At 50.4% G+C, this 16,638-nt stretch overlaps 1 protein-coding gene across 12 annotated transcripts; it reads right to left on the bottom strand.

Annotated features, from left to right (window-relative positions):
• Positions 1-283: 283 nt before the first annotated feature.
• SYCE1 (synaptonemal complex central element protein 1) lies at positions 284-16,614 on the bottom strand. 12 transcript variants are annotated; one of them, XM_070630639.1, is made up of 14 exons: positions 16,477-16,597; positions 14,666-14,924; positions 5,367-5,429; positions 4,660-4,719; positions 4,222-4,296; positions 3,580-3,627; positions 3,274-3,328; positions 2,456-2,545; positions 2,144-2,207; positions 1,264-1,330; positions 1,058-1,181; positions 877-987; positions 661-748; positions 284-430 (listed from the first exon to the last, which is right to left on the bottom strand). In XM_070630639.1, exons 2-14 carry the CDS (start codon positions 14,763-14,765, stop codon positions 353-355), a joined length of 1,023 nt encoding a protein of 340 aa, XP_070486740.1. In that variant the 5' UTR covers positions 14,766-14,924; positions 16,477-16,597; the 3' UTR covers positions 284-352. The 12 variants fall into 12 exon arrangements, with proteins under 12 accessions (XP_070486740.1, XP_070486775.1, XP_070486761.1 ...); XM_070630674.1 differs by lacking the exon at positions 14,666-14,924 and having other exon boundaries at positions 16,477-16,614; XM_070630660.1 differs by lacking the exon at positions 4,222-4,296.
• Positions 16,615-16,638: the final 24 nt, after the last annotated feature.

Below are 16,638 nucleotides of genomic sequence, written 5' to 3'. Positions count from 1 at the left end.
AGGAACTGAAGAAACCACCAGAGGTTTGCAGAAGCCCTGGGCCTCTCATGAGACAGTCTCAGGCCTACATCCCTCTGCCTGGGGACCTGGAACAGCATGTCAAGTCCTAGAGATGAGCAGACCAGAGACTGAGGTTTCAGGAAGCATTTACGGAGTGCCTGGTGTGGGACTCTGGTTGAAGCCAAGAGGCAGTGTGGCCAAGGGTTCGCCCAGTCTCAGGGGCCAGGGGGTCTTGGGCCTGACAACCCCCCCCCCCCCAGCACAGACTAAGCTGAAGCAACTGTACTGAAATAGAGTCTTTATTTGCCAAAGTCCATGGAATAAGCTCCAGGGCAGAGTGGGTCCTCCTTGCCTAGGAGGGCATCGGGCCCTGCTCGGTGAGCAGCTCTGGGTCGTTCTCCTCACTGACTCCGAGGGGCTTGGGATTGGCCTGCAGGAGGTCAGGGTCTGAAGTAGGAGTCTCCATGCGTCTGTGCCCACACCCTCCCTGGGGCCCTCCCCACCCCACCCCTGCCGGCCTCTGTACCTTTGCCTCAGCTGTGCCTCTGTGGGAACAGCCTTCCCCCCAGACAATCCTCTGAGGACTCCTCGGGCCCCCTCTGCCTTCCCGCCCCCAGGTCTTTTCGTGAGCTGTCTCCACTCCCTGCACCCAGGGCTCACAGCTTCTCCAGGGCCAACCGCTTCCTCTTGCATGCTCTGGGCTCCAGCAGGAACCTGCACCCCAAGCTTTTCCAGCTCTTCCTTCAGCCTGGACACAAAGAGGTGGGAAGAAGAGGGACACGAGGGTGTGAAGAGACCAGGAGGCTTGGAAGGGAGCAGAGACTCCCTCAGTCACCTTCCCCTTGGGGACTGAGAGGAGGGTGGCTGCATGCCCACCTCTGCCTCTGCTGCTGCAGCTGCTGGCACTTCTGCTGCAGCTGCTCGTGGCGCTGGGCAGCAGCCTCCAGGAGCCGCTGGGCATTCCTGTTCTCCTCCTCAAAGAGATGTCTGAGGGTGGGGCCACCAGTGCCGGCAGCTCCCTCCCTCCGCCCCATTCCGCCCCCCTCCCCAGTCTTACACTGCAGCTGCTGCCTCCTGGCTGCGGAGGAAAAGCCCCTCAGTGATGGCTGAGCAGCCCCTGGCCCCAAACTGGGAGCACAGGCGATGCTTCACATCCTCCAGCTTTGCCTCCACCAGCTTCTCTGTGGCAGGAAGGGACAAGTGGGCAGGGGAGGGGACGGGAGGGGAGGACGGGGCAGGGCCTCCCCATTCTCCAGGCCTCACCTTCTTTGAGCAACTGCTCCTTGCTGCTGTCCAGGGCGCCAATCTCCCGGGCCAGATGCTCTGGCCTCTGAGGGGGTAGAAAAGAGGTGCATCCACATCTCCTGGCTTCCCACCATGCACCTCAGAGAAGCCGACCTGGATCTGGTCTTTACTCAGCACACCTCACTTCCTACTACTCTGGCCCTCCATGGTGCCAAGCAGGGTCCAGCCTCAGGGCCTTTGCACTGGCCATCCCCTCCACCTGGACCCGTTTCACCCCAGATACCTGTGGTGCTGTGCTGGAGAGGCTCATGAGGTGGTTAATGTTCAGGAATTTTGCAAGCTTTGAAGTCAGCCCTGGGTCAAGTATTTACCACAGGGGATCCTGCAAACACTACAAATCAGGGTCGTTCTCTGGAGAATCAGTTACCAGCCCAGCACTACGGCTTCTCCTCTTCCCTCTGTGTGGCCTCCTCCCTGAGCCCTTCCATCCTGAAATTCATTTTCTCTGCCTATTTTCCTGTTTGGCGCCTGGGATAACCAGGTGGCAAACACTGGCCTCTTGTTCCCCACTGAATGCCCAGTGCCTGTGATGGCCGCAAACACATCCATGGAGCTCCTCGATGGATGACCCCTCCTTGGTTCATCCTGACTACTGAAGGGCCTTGGGAGGGTGGCAGGGATGGACGGGCAGGCCAGCAAAGAGGATGACACTGGGTGGCAGTGAGGGTGATGACGGAGGATTGAGCTGAGGGTGATTTTGACATATGGCCACCAGGCCTTGCTCAGGAACTGGGTGTGGCAGTTGAGGAGGAGGAGGCCTGGAGGATGACCCTGAGTTTGGGCCTGATGCTGCCAGGGAACATGTGGAAGGTGGGAGGAGTGGCTTTGAATGACTCACGTGGAATTCCCAGAGATCCTTGTGCTGGCCCATCAGATCCTCTAGCTGTTCCTCAAAATTCAACCTGGGGTCCAACCACACAGGCTCAGGGCCCACAGGCTGAGACACCCCTCCCCAACCTGGCCCAGGCCAGAGGACTTCATGCACAGACGTCGGGGGGCCTGCCCACGCTCTTTGCTCTGCCCGGAGCACCGTCACCAGCTTGACCCTCCAAGCCTCAGCTCAGCCAGCTCCTCTTCTAACCCCCCATCCCGGATACTACCCCCGCCCTTAACCCACCCCAGCCCCTAGGCCTCGGGCATCGGGCTTTACCTCAGCTGCCTCTGTTTGTTCTTCTCTTCCTCGATCTGGGAGTTCAGGGAAGAAATTCGCTCCTTGCACTCTTGCAGCATGGTTTGCTTCCTGGGAAGATGCAAGGCAGACCTCAGTCATGTTCTCTGAATGTCTCCCCAGGAGGCGAGTGGCGTGACGCTTCTGCCTCCTTCTCTTGAGGTCTGTTCTAGCCTTCTGGATTGAGGTCCTTCTCTATAACTTCACGGGGGAGGGCATGAGCACATGCCCACTGGATATATTGTTGTGAGGATTAGGGAGACCAATGCAGACGTGGTCCAGTGTACAAGCATACACACATATTAATCTCATCTGAATTTCCCACAGTTCTAACCTTGGTATGGCAGGGCTTGAGGCCCCTGGTCACAAAATGAGCTAAATAACCATTGAAGAGGTGGAGAGAGGGATGCACAAATAGGTGAATGGAAGGATAATGAATGAATGGAGAGATACCGGGTGGACAGATGGTTGGCCTGATGCCTTAATGAAGGGACAGATGAACAGATGAACGAATAGACAGTCAAGGAGTGTGTGGGAAGGAGTGTGTGGGACACAGAATCAAAACCAGCTGAAGGAATTGAATTGACAGTCTAGCAAATGAAGGATTATCCCACTGAGTGAGAGAGTATCCTTAACACTATGCCTACTGCTGGAGCCAAGGTGGGAAGACACTCATCTGGCCTCTCCATTTACAGAGGAAGAATAAGAGAGCTGTGGGTCTAAGACTGACTTCCTTTACATTCTCTACTCTGCCAGAGGGCAGGGGGAGGGCAGAGCAAGGCCCAAATGGAAGCTCTTACCTCTGTGCCTCCCCTTCCTTCTCCTGGCAGTGGAGCCGAAGGATCCTCAGGGTCTCTGTAAGGAGAGGAAACGAGGGCCCCGTGAGAGCCCATCAAGGCATTAGGTTTGGGCAGAGGTAATAGGGCTAGATCCTGTGGGGTCTCATGGACACCTGATGGGACTTTGTCATTTACTGCAAGTCTGGTGGAAGCCACAGGAGGGATGCAAACTGATTTAGGCTTCAAAAGGCTTCAGCTGCTATGGAGAGAGTGAGTTTCTGCAGGGTGGCAAAGGCGAAAGCCCGGATATAGAGTAGCTGCAATCACCTTGCTTCTTGCTCAAGATCTCTTTCATGCGTACTTTCTCTCCACTCACTGGAAAACACAGTAAACACGTTTAGGCATCAGGGACCACCCACTGCACCCTCAGGGACTGGGCTTGCCCACAGTCACATGGGTGGTTTGGTACAGCCCTACCCCCAACCCCAAATGTGGACCACTTGAGGTGATTCCCCTCCCGTCTTGTGCCCACACTCCCTGACATTGATAAAGGGCGGCTGTGAGGACCCTACAGAATGCCAGTGCATTTATATGAAGGGGAGAGAAAAAATAAACACATCACATGAAATGGGATAATGAGTGTGAAGAAATAGCAGTAAGGGGTGTGTGACCAAGTGGGGGTGGGGTGCTGTCTTTAGATAGGATGATTGGGGAAGGTCTCTCTGAGAAAGGGACATTCGAGATGAGAGCTGAATGATATGAGGCAACAAGAACCTTTATTACCTGGGAGGAACAACCTAGCGAAGGCCCTGAGGTCGGGTATGCTTGAAGGGTGTTTTGGGAACACTCCCAGCCACAAAACGGGAGACGGGGAGATTGGTAGGACCCAAGGCCAGAGAGAAGGCAGAGGCCCTTGGCCACAGCAAGGATGCTGAGTGGTCACCTCTGGGTGACCCCTGGCATGCTTACATGAGTCCAGTTCCTTCTGCAGTGCCTCCCAGACAGTCCGGGCCTCTCCCAGCTCCTCACTGGCTTTCTTTTTTGCTGTGTCAAACAGCAGAATGACAGATGTTGTGTAAGTGTGGCCTCCAGCTGCACTATTCCTTGTAAACAGTGACATTTCACATTTTCACAAACCTAGAGGGGCCCAGAATTTACAGAACAGGAAACAAGCCTTCCAGAGCCCAAGCCCTTCTTGTTGAGTCCAGTTGGCAGCAGGGCCAGGTTAATGGACACGTGACTACAGCAGTTGCATTAGATGGATCCGTGCTTGGTTTAATGCTCTGCTGTTGCTATCATGAAATATTTAGTAATGTTCGAATGAGGGGCCCTGCATTTGCACTTTGTACTGGGCCCTGCAAATCACGTAGCTGGTTTTGGTTGACTAGCCAAAGTCCCTAAACTCACCTTGCTGAACCTCGTTAATCCGGTTAATCAGGACTTCCACCCTGGGCTCTAGGCTTCCCACTGCAGGGAGGAAAGGAGGTTTAGTAGAGATGACAGGGCAGGCAGAAGTGGGTGGGGGCCCTCCAGGGACTCATATTCCGGTGGTGAAGACGAGGAACAGATAAGGATACCAAGTCAGGTTATGGTAACTGTAGCCAAGAGAAATAGAGGGGGCAGGGATTAAAGAGTGAAGGAGTGGGATGTACTTCTTTAGACATGGGAACCTCCTGAGGGCCCCAAATCAAGTGAGGGGGGCAGGCTCTGCAGCTCCCTGGGTGAGGATGGAGGTAATCAATGCAAAGGCCTGCCCTGAGGTGGAAATGGCTGGAAGGAGCCTGGTGAGCAAGCAGAGAGCAGCAGAGATGAGAAGGAGCGAGGGGAAGTGAAGGTGAAAACCGCGACTTAACTGAGTGCAACAGGAGCCAAATGGGCGGCCAGCAAAGGGGCTGCAACTGGGTTTTAGGAAAATGTTTTGCCTTCTATCTCCTTATACTTTTAATCTTGAATCATGAGGTCATATTTTTACTTCAAAGAATTAAGTTTTAAAAGCAAGACAGAGTGAATGCGTTAATTTCTCAAGGTTGTGAACTGTGGGGCCTGGAATTGAATCTACTTCTGCTTGACCCCAAACCTCCGGCTAAGCCTCAGTTACAGAGAAGACATGTGACCTTTCTGCAACTTCTTCACCAATTCCATCAAGTCTTCAATTTTCTGTGCGGACTTGGTCTGCCCTGTGGAGACAAAACCAAACATTTCAGAATACTATAGGAGTGGGAGGCCTGAGGGAGGAGCCAACAACCTTGGGCTGGGAGGGACGCGGGTTGAGGGCAGGCGTCCAGCCAGAGTGGTGCCCCTGCTCCTTGTCATGAGGTGGACACTGCATGAGAGATGAAGCCGGCCCCTTCATGGTCAGCTTTTCCTAAAGTGTGAAATGACACCACAGATTTCCCCTTAATAAAACTGTGGGCAAGGGAAGTGGTACACTCTCACTGCTGATACTGTTCAAGGTTGGGTCAGAGCTTGTGATGTAATAATGACAGCAAACAAGCGAGGGGTATAAAAAACTAGAAACAAAGAGTCAAAAATCACTATAACTGGCAGATGGCAAAATTAACTAGAAAGTTCTAGAGACTCTGATTTTTTAAAAATAAGGAACAGTAAGAAAATTTAATAAGATGTCTTGTTTAAACAAATATAAACACAAATAGTTTTCCTATATACAATTGTTATTCTGAAGCCTCTTAGTAAAACATCTTATATTTACTTGTTTTTAATCGCTATAGGCACTTATTTTTAACCCCCTAAGGAATTAGTAGATCTAGGCAATGATTACTGTCACTAACAACACAATAAAGATACCTGGACATTATGAGCCACATGATGTAAAACTATAATACAGGATTCCTTTTTTTTTTTTTTTGAGGAAGATTAGCCCTGAGCTAACTGCTGCCAATCCTCCTCTTCTTGCTGAGGAAGACAGGCCCTGAGCTAACATCCACAGCCATCTTCCTCTACTTTATATGTGGGATGCCTACCACAGCATGGCTTTTGCCAAGCGGCGCCATGTCCACACCTGGGATCCGAACCGGTGAAACCCGGGCTGCCGAAGCGGAACGTGTGCACTTAAACACTGCACCACTGAGCCAGCCCCTACAATACAGGATTCTTGCCAAAAAATGACATGAATACTTATTAAGGCTCTCTATCAAATACCAATTCAGAGGAAATACAGGGACAGAGGACCATGTTAAATGGCACATGGGGATGCAGTTAACAGCATCCAGACTGGGAGACTTCACAGGAAAACAACCCAGTTTCTTTAACAAATAAATTTCGGAAAAGGGAGAAAAGAAGACTCTTACAGACCCAAAGAGTCATATTAAAGAGACATATCAACCAATCTCAAGAAATGGACTCTATCTGAATCTTGATTCAAACAAATGCACGTTAAAAAATATTGATGACAAAAAAATATATATATATATTGAGGACAAAATCAGGGAAATTTCAAAATTGACTACACATTTGATAAAACAAAGGAATTATTATAGCTATTATTCAGATGGGACAATGCTATATGGTTACTTTTCTGAAAAGAGTGCTTATCTTTTCGATGTCCTTTAGACGCATACAGAGAAATAGTTTATGGATGACCTGCTACGATGCCTGGGACGGTTCAAAATGAGACGGGGGAGTGGACGGTAGGGAGTCCAGGAGGATAAAAGGGAAACAAGATTGGCCAAGAGCTGATAATTGGGCTCAAAGATGAAAGATGGGCTCATGCAGTAACAATACTTTCTTCTCAACTTTTGTATACGCATAAATTTTCCCATAATGAAAAGTCATAAGGTACGGCAGAATGCAAAAGCAGTAAATATCTGTTAACAAGTAATACTTTGTTAACAAAAAAATTCAAGGCACAAAGCAGCTTCTGTGGTAAGAACCCCCTACTTTTTACTTTTAAAATAATTTCAAATTTACTTAAAAGTTGCAGAAATAGGACACACAGCTCCCATAGGCCCTTCACAAAGACCCCCCATTTGCTAGCATTTCTGAACCTTGAGAATGAGTTGCAGACACAATGCTTCATTACCCCATAATACTCGTGTGAAGTTCTGAAGTATAAGAACATTTCTCCTACATAGTAACCACAGTACAACACTTAAAAAAGAGAGAATAACACTGCTAGATATTAACATCTGATCCTCAAATGGCATTTAAAAAATGTCCCCTCCTTTCTCTTTTACATTTTAAAGTTCTACAGTTAGTAACTACATAGTCCTAGTAAAAAAAATCAAGTAAGATTAAAAACGTCCCTTCACCTCCGCATTCCCCTCAAAATCCAAATCCCTTCCCCAGAGTCGTCAATTAGGAAAGCAGCCTCCAGACATCTTTCTGTGCACCCTATACCGTGCTATAATTATCATTTTCCCATCTTGCTTTTCTCTCATAAAAATATCTTTTGAAGATCATGCTGTGTGAATATAAATATATCTAACAATTTAAAAGTTGACTTAATTTAAACGAACTTTAATTACATTTAATTACATTTCCTCCTCATTTTAGAAATCCAGTGTACAGGTACTTCCTCCCCCATGTGTTCCTACCGCCATCTAGGCTCCAGTGACTACTCCATCCTTGTGTCTATGTGTTTTGTGTGATCCCCTAAGGTGACTGAAAAACAGTAAAAGCAATTTAAATGCTGAAAATCCCGCCAGATAGACTACTGCAAGGCCTTGAACCACTAGTCTTGCTATCAACTCAGTATGCGAGAGTCTGTGTCTCCAGTGTCACTAACACTAGACAGCTGCCCCCTTTTTAAGTAAGCTGATGGTTCATAGTTGGCTGCTATAGAATGAATGTTTGTGTCCCCCCCAAATTCCTATGTTGAAATCCTAGTGCCTGATGTGATGATATTAGGGGGTGGGGCCTTGGGGAGGTGATCAGGTCACGAGGGTGGAGCCCTCGTGAATGGGATTAGTTCCCTTATAAAAGGGACTCCGGAGGCCTCCCTTGCCCTTCCTGCCACAGCAAGAAGATAGTCATCTTGGAATGAGGAAGCTGGCCGTCACCAGGCACCGAATCTGCAGGCACCTTTGTCTTGGGCCTGCAGCCTCCAGAACTGCGAGAAATAAACTTCTGTAGCTCATAAGCCACCCAGGCTGTGGTATTCCCGCTAGGGCAGCCCGAATGACCGAGACACTGGTAATGCTGATGAAATTAAGACTGACTAAACCTTCGCCTAAATATGCTGGCTTATTTCAGGAACTGGAAGCAGTGGTGGCCAGAGCAGGTGCTTGATAAAAAGGATATCTATGCATCTGTCCCATTTTCTTTGTCCTTGGCCAAGGGCTGTCCCTGGGTACCATACCCTGCCCCAAGCAAGCTTTCTGTTCGAAGCTTAGCTCAGTGTTCAAACCTTCATTTTGTGAGACATCGTGGAGCACCTGGCCTGCACCAAGGTGGCGTTGCCGCACGCAGGCCTGAGGGGGCGACCCGGACACTGCAGGTGCAGCGCGCACGGGGGGCCCGGGAGCGGGGTCGCCAGCCGGGGTCCGCAGGCACTAGCCCCTCCCGCGGTGCCCGACCCTTCCGCGGAGGTTTGACAGTCCCGTGAATGGCGCAGGAGCACGTCCCGGGGGGTGGACGCGGCCGGGAGACTTCTCATCTTCTCTGCGCTGGGCTCTCATTTCGGAACTTCCGTAAACCGACTCGAGCCGCCGCCCCGTCCCGCGAGCTGCGGGGCCACGCGGCAGGCCAGCGCCACGATGACCGCCTGCATCCCAGTCTCGGAAGCAAAATCGTCGGCAAGAGCCACGCTGGGGCCACGGGTCGTGCGACGAGCACGATGGGACCTTCCCTGAGGCGGGAGACCCGGAGACGCCCCTTCTCCTCCTTGAGGGAGGCCTGCGGGGACTCTCGGACCACACGGACGGGGTGACCCCGGCCACTTCCCGCCTGACCCGGAGCAGAGGCCAAGCGCGGCCCAGGCGAGCGAGCCCACAGGCGGCGGCGCGGGAGTCACCGGCTCCGCTGAGCGGTTGAGACCGTCCCTCCGAGGCGACGGCCGTCCCCCCCACGGCCGCCCGACCCCGAGAAAGAGGCCGCCCGCCCGGGCCCCCGCCGCCCCCGCCGCCCCCGCCGCCCCCGCCACAGCCCAGCCCCAGCCCTACCTCCGGCCTCCTCAGCCCGCTCCGCGGCTCCCGCGGGCTCCACGCCCGAGGCCCCCGGCAGCCCCGCCATCTCCTCTCAGCTCGCGGCGCCTGCGTTTGGCGCCTCCGCGAAGATTGGATGAACCCGCGCCAGGGGCGGGGCGTCCTGCAGCGCGCCTGCGCAGTGCGCTCCGCCTAACCTCGAGAGCCACAGCCGGGCTAACGGTTCTGGGCAAGCGCTAGTGCGCATGCTTAAAGCCGTTGGGTCCCTGTTCAGGGTAGAGGAAGCCAGGGCCGCGTGCAGTGTTCCAAGCTTGCAATTGGCCAGTTGGGGAGTACGTGACCTGCGCCTGTGTAGAGGCCTCAGGGGCCATCTTCACTTGACGCCGCGGGCTTTGCGGCCAGTGCGCCTGTGCCGAGTGCTGGGGAGCCAAGTTGAAGCCCCGTGTCTGCCAGTGTTCCTCACTGCTCGCCCAGGAGCGTTTCCGGTTCACCCACGACTCCACATAAGCGTTCTGGAGCCAGGCTGAGTGTGTTGGCCCCTCCTGACTAATGTTGGTGGGCTCTTCTCGGCTGGATGCAGAGAGTGCAAAGAGAGCAGCTCCTCACAGTCTCACACAACGGTGTCTCTAAATACTGATGAAAAAGAACCATGTGCATTGAAGGACAAGCTTATAGGACCATAGAAAGAGATGAAAGGAGAGGCAGTGTGGCCCCACACAAGCTTCACCAGGTTGTTAATTCAGTCTATCATTATTTTATATGTGTAGGTTATCTGCCTTTCTCCTGAAAAGTTTTTTCGTGGAGGTACCTTACGTGTCTGCTATCGGGAGAGGTGTATGCCCGCTCCCATGACGAGTCCCTTTTGAGACTTGTTTTATTTTGTTGAGACGAAGTCTCTCAGTGGGAGCCGTTTCTGAGACTGACAGCAGCAGGCCCGTCGCTGTGTGCAGTGGGAGCAGTACTTGTTCCTGACGTGAATGGGATTGGTACTCATTCTGGGAGTGACGGGAGTGGCATTCATCCCTGACACGGGCAGGGGAGTCATTCCTGAGAGCGAGTCTGCTGTTCTGCAGAGAACTGGGATATACTGGTATTATTTAATGAGTATCTAATTATTGCTTATTCCCTGTTAATGTAATTAGTAATTATTCTCTGGTAATAATTCTCTGCTTCCTCATCAGTATGCATTAATTTATGATCTGGCCTTTCTGAATTGAAAGACAGCATGTGTTGCTTTTAAGAAATGTCTCCTTTATGTTTTTAGACTAATAAAATATTTTACACTTGTACGTGACAAGCTAGTTCCGAAGGCACAAAATTGAGCTAGTATCTAAATCACCAAATTCAGGTCTGTGCGGAAATGCAGGTGTAATTCCCAGCTAAGCTATCGTCTTTCACAGGTTAACCCCTGCCTCTCGAAATGAAAACAATCCCCTGCTGCTTACAACCAGCCTTCTCCAACAACCTAGAATTAAATTCGTGTGGTTTCAGGCTTTTGTGTGTAAGACATTCTTCATCATGCCCGTGGATATACCCATCATTTCAATTCAAGCTACATATTTCCAACATAAAGATCCATTCCTTCCAGCAAAAACACCTGATGTGAAGGCATTCAGCCCTCTCATTTTTCTCTTTGTTTGGATTAACTTGTTTCTGACTTCTTACGTAGAACAAATTTGAGCCTCGGAAAGTCGTCCCAATTGTACACAGAGCACTCCTTTGCCCATCACTTGGACTCACAAATTGTTAATATTTTCCCACATTTTCTTGATTTCTCATTCCATAACCCCCAATGTATCTACACATTTTGAAGGATTTTTGCTGAATAGTTGGAGCATTATTTGAAGACATCTAGATGATTCTCCTAAACACTCCAGCGCATATCTCCTAGTAACCAGGACATTCTCCTATGCAGCCCGACTCTCCCAGGCGAATTCTCTTCTCCGGGATCCATCCCAACATCTGGCATCGAGTTGCGCCTCCCGTCCCTGTGGTCCTCAAGCTGGTGAGTCCCGCCTTCTCCTCTTTCATTACACTGACATATCTGAAAAGTCCAGCATGGTGGTTTTGCCTAATTCCCCCCAATGTGGAGTGGTTGCGTGCTTCTTCCTGATGAGTTCCCAAATGAACAGTTAGGGCAGGAACACTGCAGAGGTGGCCTTGGGTTCTTCTCAGGCGCTAGGAAGCAACAGGACAGGATTCCCTCAGTGGTGATGCTGATGTTGCACATTTGGTTGGAGGGATGTCTGCCAGGTTTATCTGCTTACAAGTGCTTATCTGCTTACAAATGTATATAATAAGTATGCATGGTAAATATCACCTGTGGGATGTATTTAGAGAGTGTGTGTATCTTACCCAGCAATCGCTCACCCAGTGGGGGGTGAGTGTGGGTGTGCAGGGGGCTTGTGCAGGGATGTGCAGGAATGAAGAGCACTTCCCTCGTCAGGGGAGGGGTCACCGCACTCAGACCTGAAAGCAGAGACCTGCGGGCGTGGATGTCCACACATCAGCCTGGAGGACCCATCTCGTCACATGACACGAGGGAAAGCTATCGTTTCAAAAATTCGGCATCTTTTCCTTTCACTAAAATTAGAACTAAATTTGCCTGTTTTACTGTTCGTCCCTCATGTATCCAAGGTCTTCTCTCCAAGTTTATTTCTTCCTACACATTCCAGTTATTAAATTCTATATAAGCAAAGCTTTTTCATGATACTTTAGTTGATGACTGGTGAAATGGTCCATATGAAAGAATCAATTCAAACCGTCAAATAAAAATCAAATAAAAACTCTTTTAAAGTTTAACACAACTTTTTAAGTCACCATATGTCTCTCAGGAATATGAATTCAATCAATATAGGCAAGGAAAGCATTTAACTACAGGAAAGATAATAGATTACAAAGTCTCTGAGAACTTTCACGCTTGCCTTACGTGTCATAAGTCTTGTTTACTTAAGCAAGTAGCAATAAGGCAGAGAGGAATTCCGCTTCTGCCTAGGGGCAGAGAGAGGGGAAGGGCTTTGCTCCCATCCTGACAACAGCAATGCTGGATAAACTACAGAATCACCGCAAGTCCACCCAAGACCCAAGGTGACAAGGAAAGCAGGTGGCCAGAGATCTGAGACAGGCCAGCCCTCCAAGAGGGTGAGAGGCAACACTCACATCATGGAAGTGGTGAGAACATGAGCTGAAAGGTTTACTCAGGTCACAGACCACATGGGCCACAGGAGAGTTTAGAAACCCTGGGAGCCACACACAGGGGGTCCTGCAGCCACTCTGGGCTCTTCTACCAAGACTCAAACGGGCACCAGTACCACCTTGGGGCATGCAGGGCTGGGGACACCTCCACTGGGGAGACGCCCAATGGCCCAACCCCTCTTCTTCCCTGGGAACATCTGCTGGAGAAGGAAAGCTGTTACTGATACCAAAGGGTCGGTTCCCTAAGGAGATTAATTCCAAATATGTGTGTAACAACAGAGCTTCTGACAGCATGGAGCAAAAACAAGGACTGATGGAGGCAGAGGCAAGTCGGTTACAGCTGGAGCTCTCAGCACTCTATCAATACAGCAACTAGATAGAAAACCAGCAAGGGTGGAGACGAAGCAAGGAACACTGTCAGCCAACTGGAACTCCTGATCTGAAGGACATTTCTAGAACAATCCACCACCAACAGCAGGATGCGCTTCCTCTAAGTGCGCTGGATCCACTCCCAGGATACACCATGCTCACTGCCATAATACAAATCTGAGCAAATTTTACAAAGTTGAAATTATACAACGTATGTTCTCTAATCACGACAGAATTAAACTGGAAACTGGTAAACGAAAGAAATCTGGAAAATCCTCAAGTGTTTGGATATTAAATGACCCACTTCTCAATAACCCACGAATCAAAGAGGAAGCGAGAGGGAATAGAGAGCATCTCAGAGGAGGGAACCTGAGGACACAGGCACCTTGCTGCTCAGAGGAGCATCTCTGCACCCACCACTTACAGCAGAAAGCACACAAAGTGTTATTGAAGATTCCACCCTAAAAACTAGTAAAAGAGAAGAAACTAAACCCAGAGCGCCAGAAAAGAAGAATCAACAGAGAGAAGAACAGGGGACGGCCACGTGGCTGAGTGGGTGGTTGTGCGCTCTACTTCGTTGGCCCAGGGTTTCGCCGGTTTGGATCCTGGGCACGGACCTAGCACTGCCCCATCAGGCCATGCTGAGGCGGCGTCCCACGTGGCACAATCAGAAGAACGTACAAGTAGAATATACAACTACGTACTGTGCAGCTTTGGGGAGAAGGAGAAAAAAAAATTTAAAAATTGGCTCGGCTAGTTCAGGTGCCAATCTTTAAAAAAACAAAGAGAACAGAAATCAACTAAATTGAAATAGAAAAGTAGAGAAAAACAGTGAAACTGAAAGCTGATTTTTTCCTAAAGATCAATTGAGTTGATAAGTGTCTAGCCAGACTGATAATGAAAATAAAAGAGAGAAGAGGCAAATTAACAATATCAAGATTGAAAGAAGTTTTACTAGATATTTTATGGGGGTTTTCAGATGAAATAGGGCACAACCAGGTAAATTTTAACTTCAGATAACAACATATATGGGACAAACTCACGCTGACAAATACTTGTTTTTGTACCTGAAGTTCAATCATCATCATTATTATTATTATTATACTTAGTCTGGCAACCCTACCTATTATGGACCTTTAAAGGACAGTAAGTTAATATTATGAAAACTTTATACCAATACATTTGATAACTTAGACAAAATGTACAGATTCCCTGAAAGACACAAACCTTCAAAGCCCTCTCATAAAGAAACAGATTCTCTCTTATATTTATTAGAGTGACTGAGTTTGTGTTTAAATCATTTCAACTAAGATATTCATGGTCAATGTGGTTTCACTGGAAAACTCTACTAAATAACCATAGAAGAAAGAAAACCGATGCTTAAGAAATTCTTCCAGAAAACAGAAAAGAAAGGAAGATTTCCAATAATTTATGGGGCCAGCATTACCCTGATTAAAAAAAAAATACATTATAAGAAAAGAAAATTACAGAGATATATCCTCATAAAGACAATTGCAAAATCTTTAATAAAATATTAGCAAATAAAACCTGATAACATACAAGAAAGATATGACCAAGTGAGGTTTATCCTGAGATGTAAGGTTGGTTTTTAATTCATCATATTAACGCACTAAAAAAGAGAACTAACATGATTATTTTGAAATGTAAAGAAAAAGCATTTGACAAAATTCAATATCCATTCATGAAAAAAAACATGCAAAGTAGAAAGAAAAGGGACGTTTCTTAACCTGAAGAAGGGCATCCATGAAGCCCCACAGCTGACCTCCCATGCTGTGGTGCCGGACCAGGACCACGAAGGACGTCTGTCTCACTCTTCCTTGTGAGCATCGTACGAGGAGGTCCTAGCTGGTACAACACGGCAAAAGAAAGGAATAGCAGCAGCCCAGGGTTTTGCAGGCTTGGATCCTTGGTGCAGACATGGCACCGCTCATCAGGCCATGCTGGGGCAGCACACAGCACACACAGCACAGCCAGAAGGACCTACAACTAGAAATATACAGCTATGTACTGGGGGGCTTTGGGGAGAAGAAGGAAAAAAGGGAAGATTGTCAACAGATGTTAGCTCAGGTGCCTATCTTTGAAAAAATAACCGAATAAAAAATAAATTAGTAGTAGAACTAACAAGTGATTTTGGCAAGGTTGCAGGATACAAGGTAGAGAAATAAAAATTAACTGTAATTCTATATAGTATCAACAAACAATGTGAAATTGAAATTTAAGAATATGATTTCCAATCGTACCAAAAATACCTTGAAATACTTAGGTATAAATGTTAATAAAAATATGTACAAGGTCTGTATGCAAAAACTGCAAAACACTGATAAAGGATAACAAACAAAACCTACACAAATAGAGATGTTTGTTCATGGATTAGAATTCTCTATATGTTTAAGACGTCAATTCTCCCCAGATTGATGTCCAGACCCAGCACAATCACCATAAACATACGAGCAGGATTTTCTTGTAGAAATTGACAAATTGATCTAAATTGACACGACAAAGCAGAGGACCTACAATGGCCAAAATGGTTTTCAAACAGAAGAAAGGACTGACCCTACCTGATTTCAAATCTTACGATACAGCCACAGGCGCCAGTCTGTGTGGTGCTGGCAATGGATAGACACATAAGGCAATGGAAGAGAACCGAAGGTCCGCAGACAGACCAGCGCAGACAGGGTGACTGATTTCCAACAGCGGCTCCCGGGGCCGGTCCACGCTCTTCTCCAGGGCGGGACTTGGACAAAAAACTGCCACGGAGGAGGAGGCATCCGAGGACCGGGCCCGGTCCCCACCGCCAGAGCCGGTCGACTCGGAAGACCAGTGGGGAAAAGGCCAGCCCGGCGGCCGAGCCCGTCGCGCCCTCCACGGGCCTCCCCCGCAAGGCCCCGGCCGGTCCCCCACCTCCGGAGCGGGGCGCGGAAAGGGGATCGGCGACGCGGAAGGCCCGACCACCGGGCCGCCCTCAGGACGACGGCCGGGCACGGGACGAGTTCCCTCGCCCGTTCCCCCGCGGCGGCCCCCCACCCCCTCCCGGGGACGGAGGGGCACCGGCGGCTGCTGGTCGACCCGTCCGGGAGGCCCCACACCCCGGCCGGCACCGGGCGGCGCGGCGACAGCCACCTCCCTCAGTAGCCTGCACCTCCAATCTCCGGCGAGCGGGCGTCGCGCTCACGCCCCGGCGCCACCGGGCCAGATCCCGCCAGCGACGCCGGCCTCCCGGGACTCTGCCTCGGTCACCGCGGCCGAGTCCCGTCCCTTGGCCCGCGTCGCCGGAGCTCCGGAGGAAAGAGACGATATAAAAGCGGCCGCCAGGTGGCACCCGGCGACCGGCGACCGCCTCAGCGGGACGGAGCCGGAGCGCGGGCCCGCCGGGGAGCACAGCCGGGCCGCCGGGCCGCCAGATCCCGTCCCGGCGCCCCCTCGGACCCAGCCTCCCGGCCCAGCTCGGCCCCGGGGCGTCCGCCCGCGGGCTCGCGGCCGCCAAGGCGCAGCCCCAGCCGCAGGAGGGGGACCCGGAAAAGGTTTCTCGGGCGCTCACCGGGAAGGGGACGGGGAGAGTTCCCCCAGAGAGGCCAGGGGTCGGCCCGGGCCGGGCTGAGCCGGTGCGGCCGGGAGGCCGCCGCTTCCCGGAGCGGCCGGAGCGCCCCCGGGGCTCCCGGGAGGACTTAGAAAATCAGGGCGGGCGGGGACGGTCAAACCG

This window comes from Equus przewalskii, chromosome 1, assembly GCF_037783145.1.
Source record: "Equus przewalskii isolate Varuska chromosome 1, EquPr2, whole genome shotgun sequence".
In the NCBI taxonomy this organism is placed as follows: Eukaryota; Metazoa; Chordata; class Mammalia; order Perissodactyla; family Equidae; genus Equus; species Equus przewalskii.
This window is presented reverse-complemented; position numbering and strand designations above follow the sequence as displayed.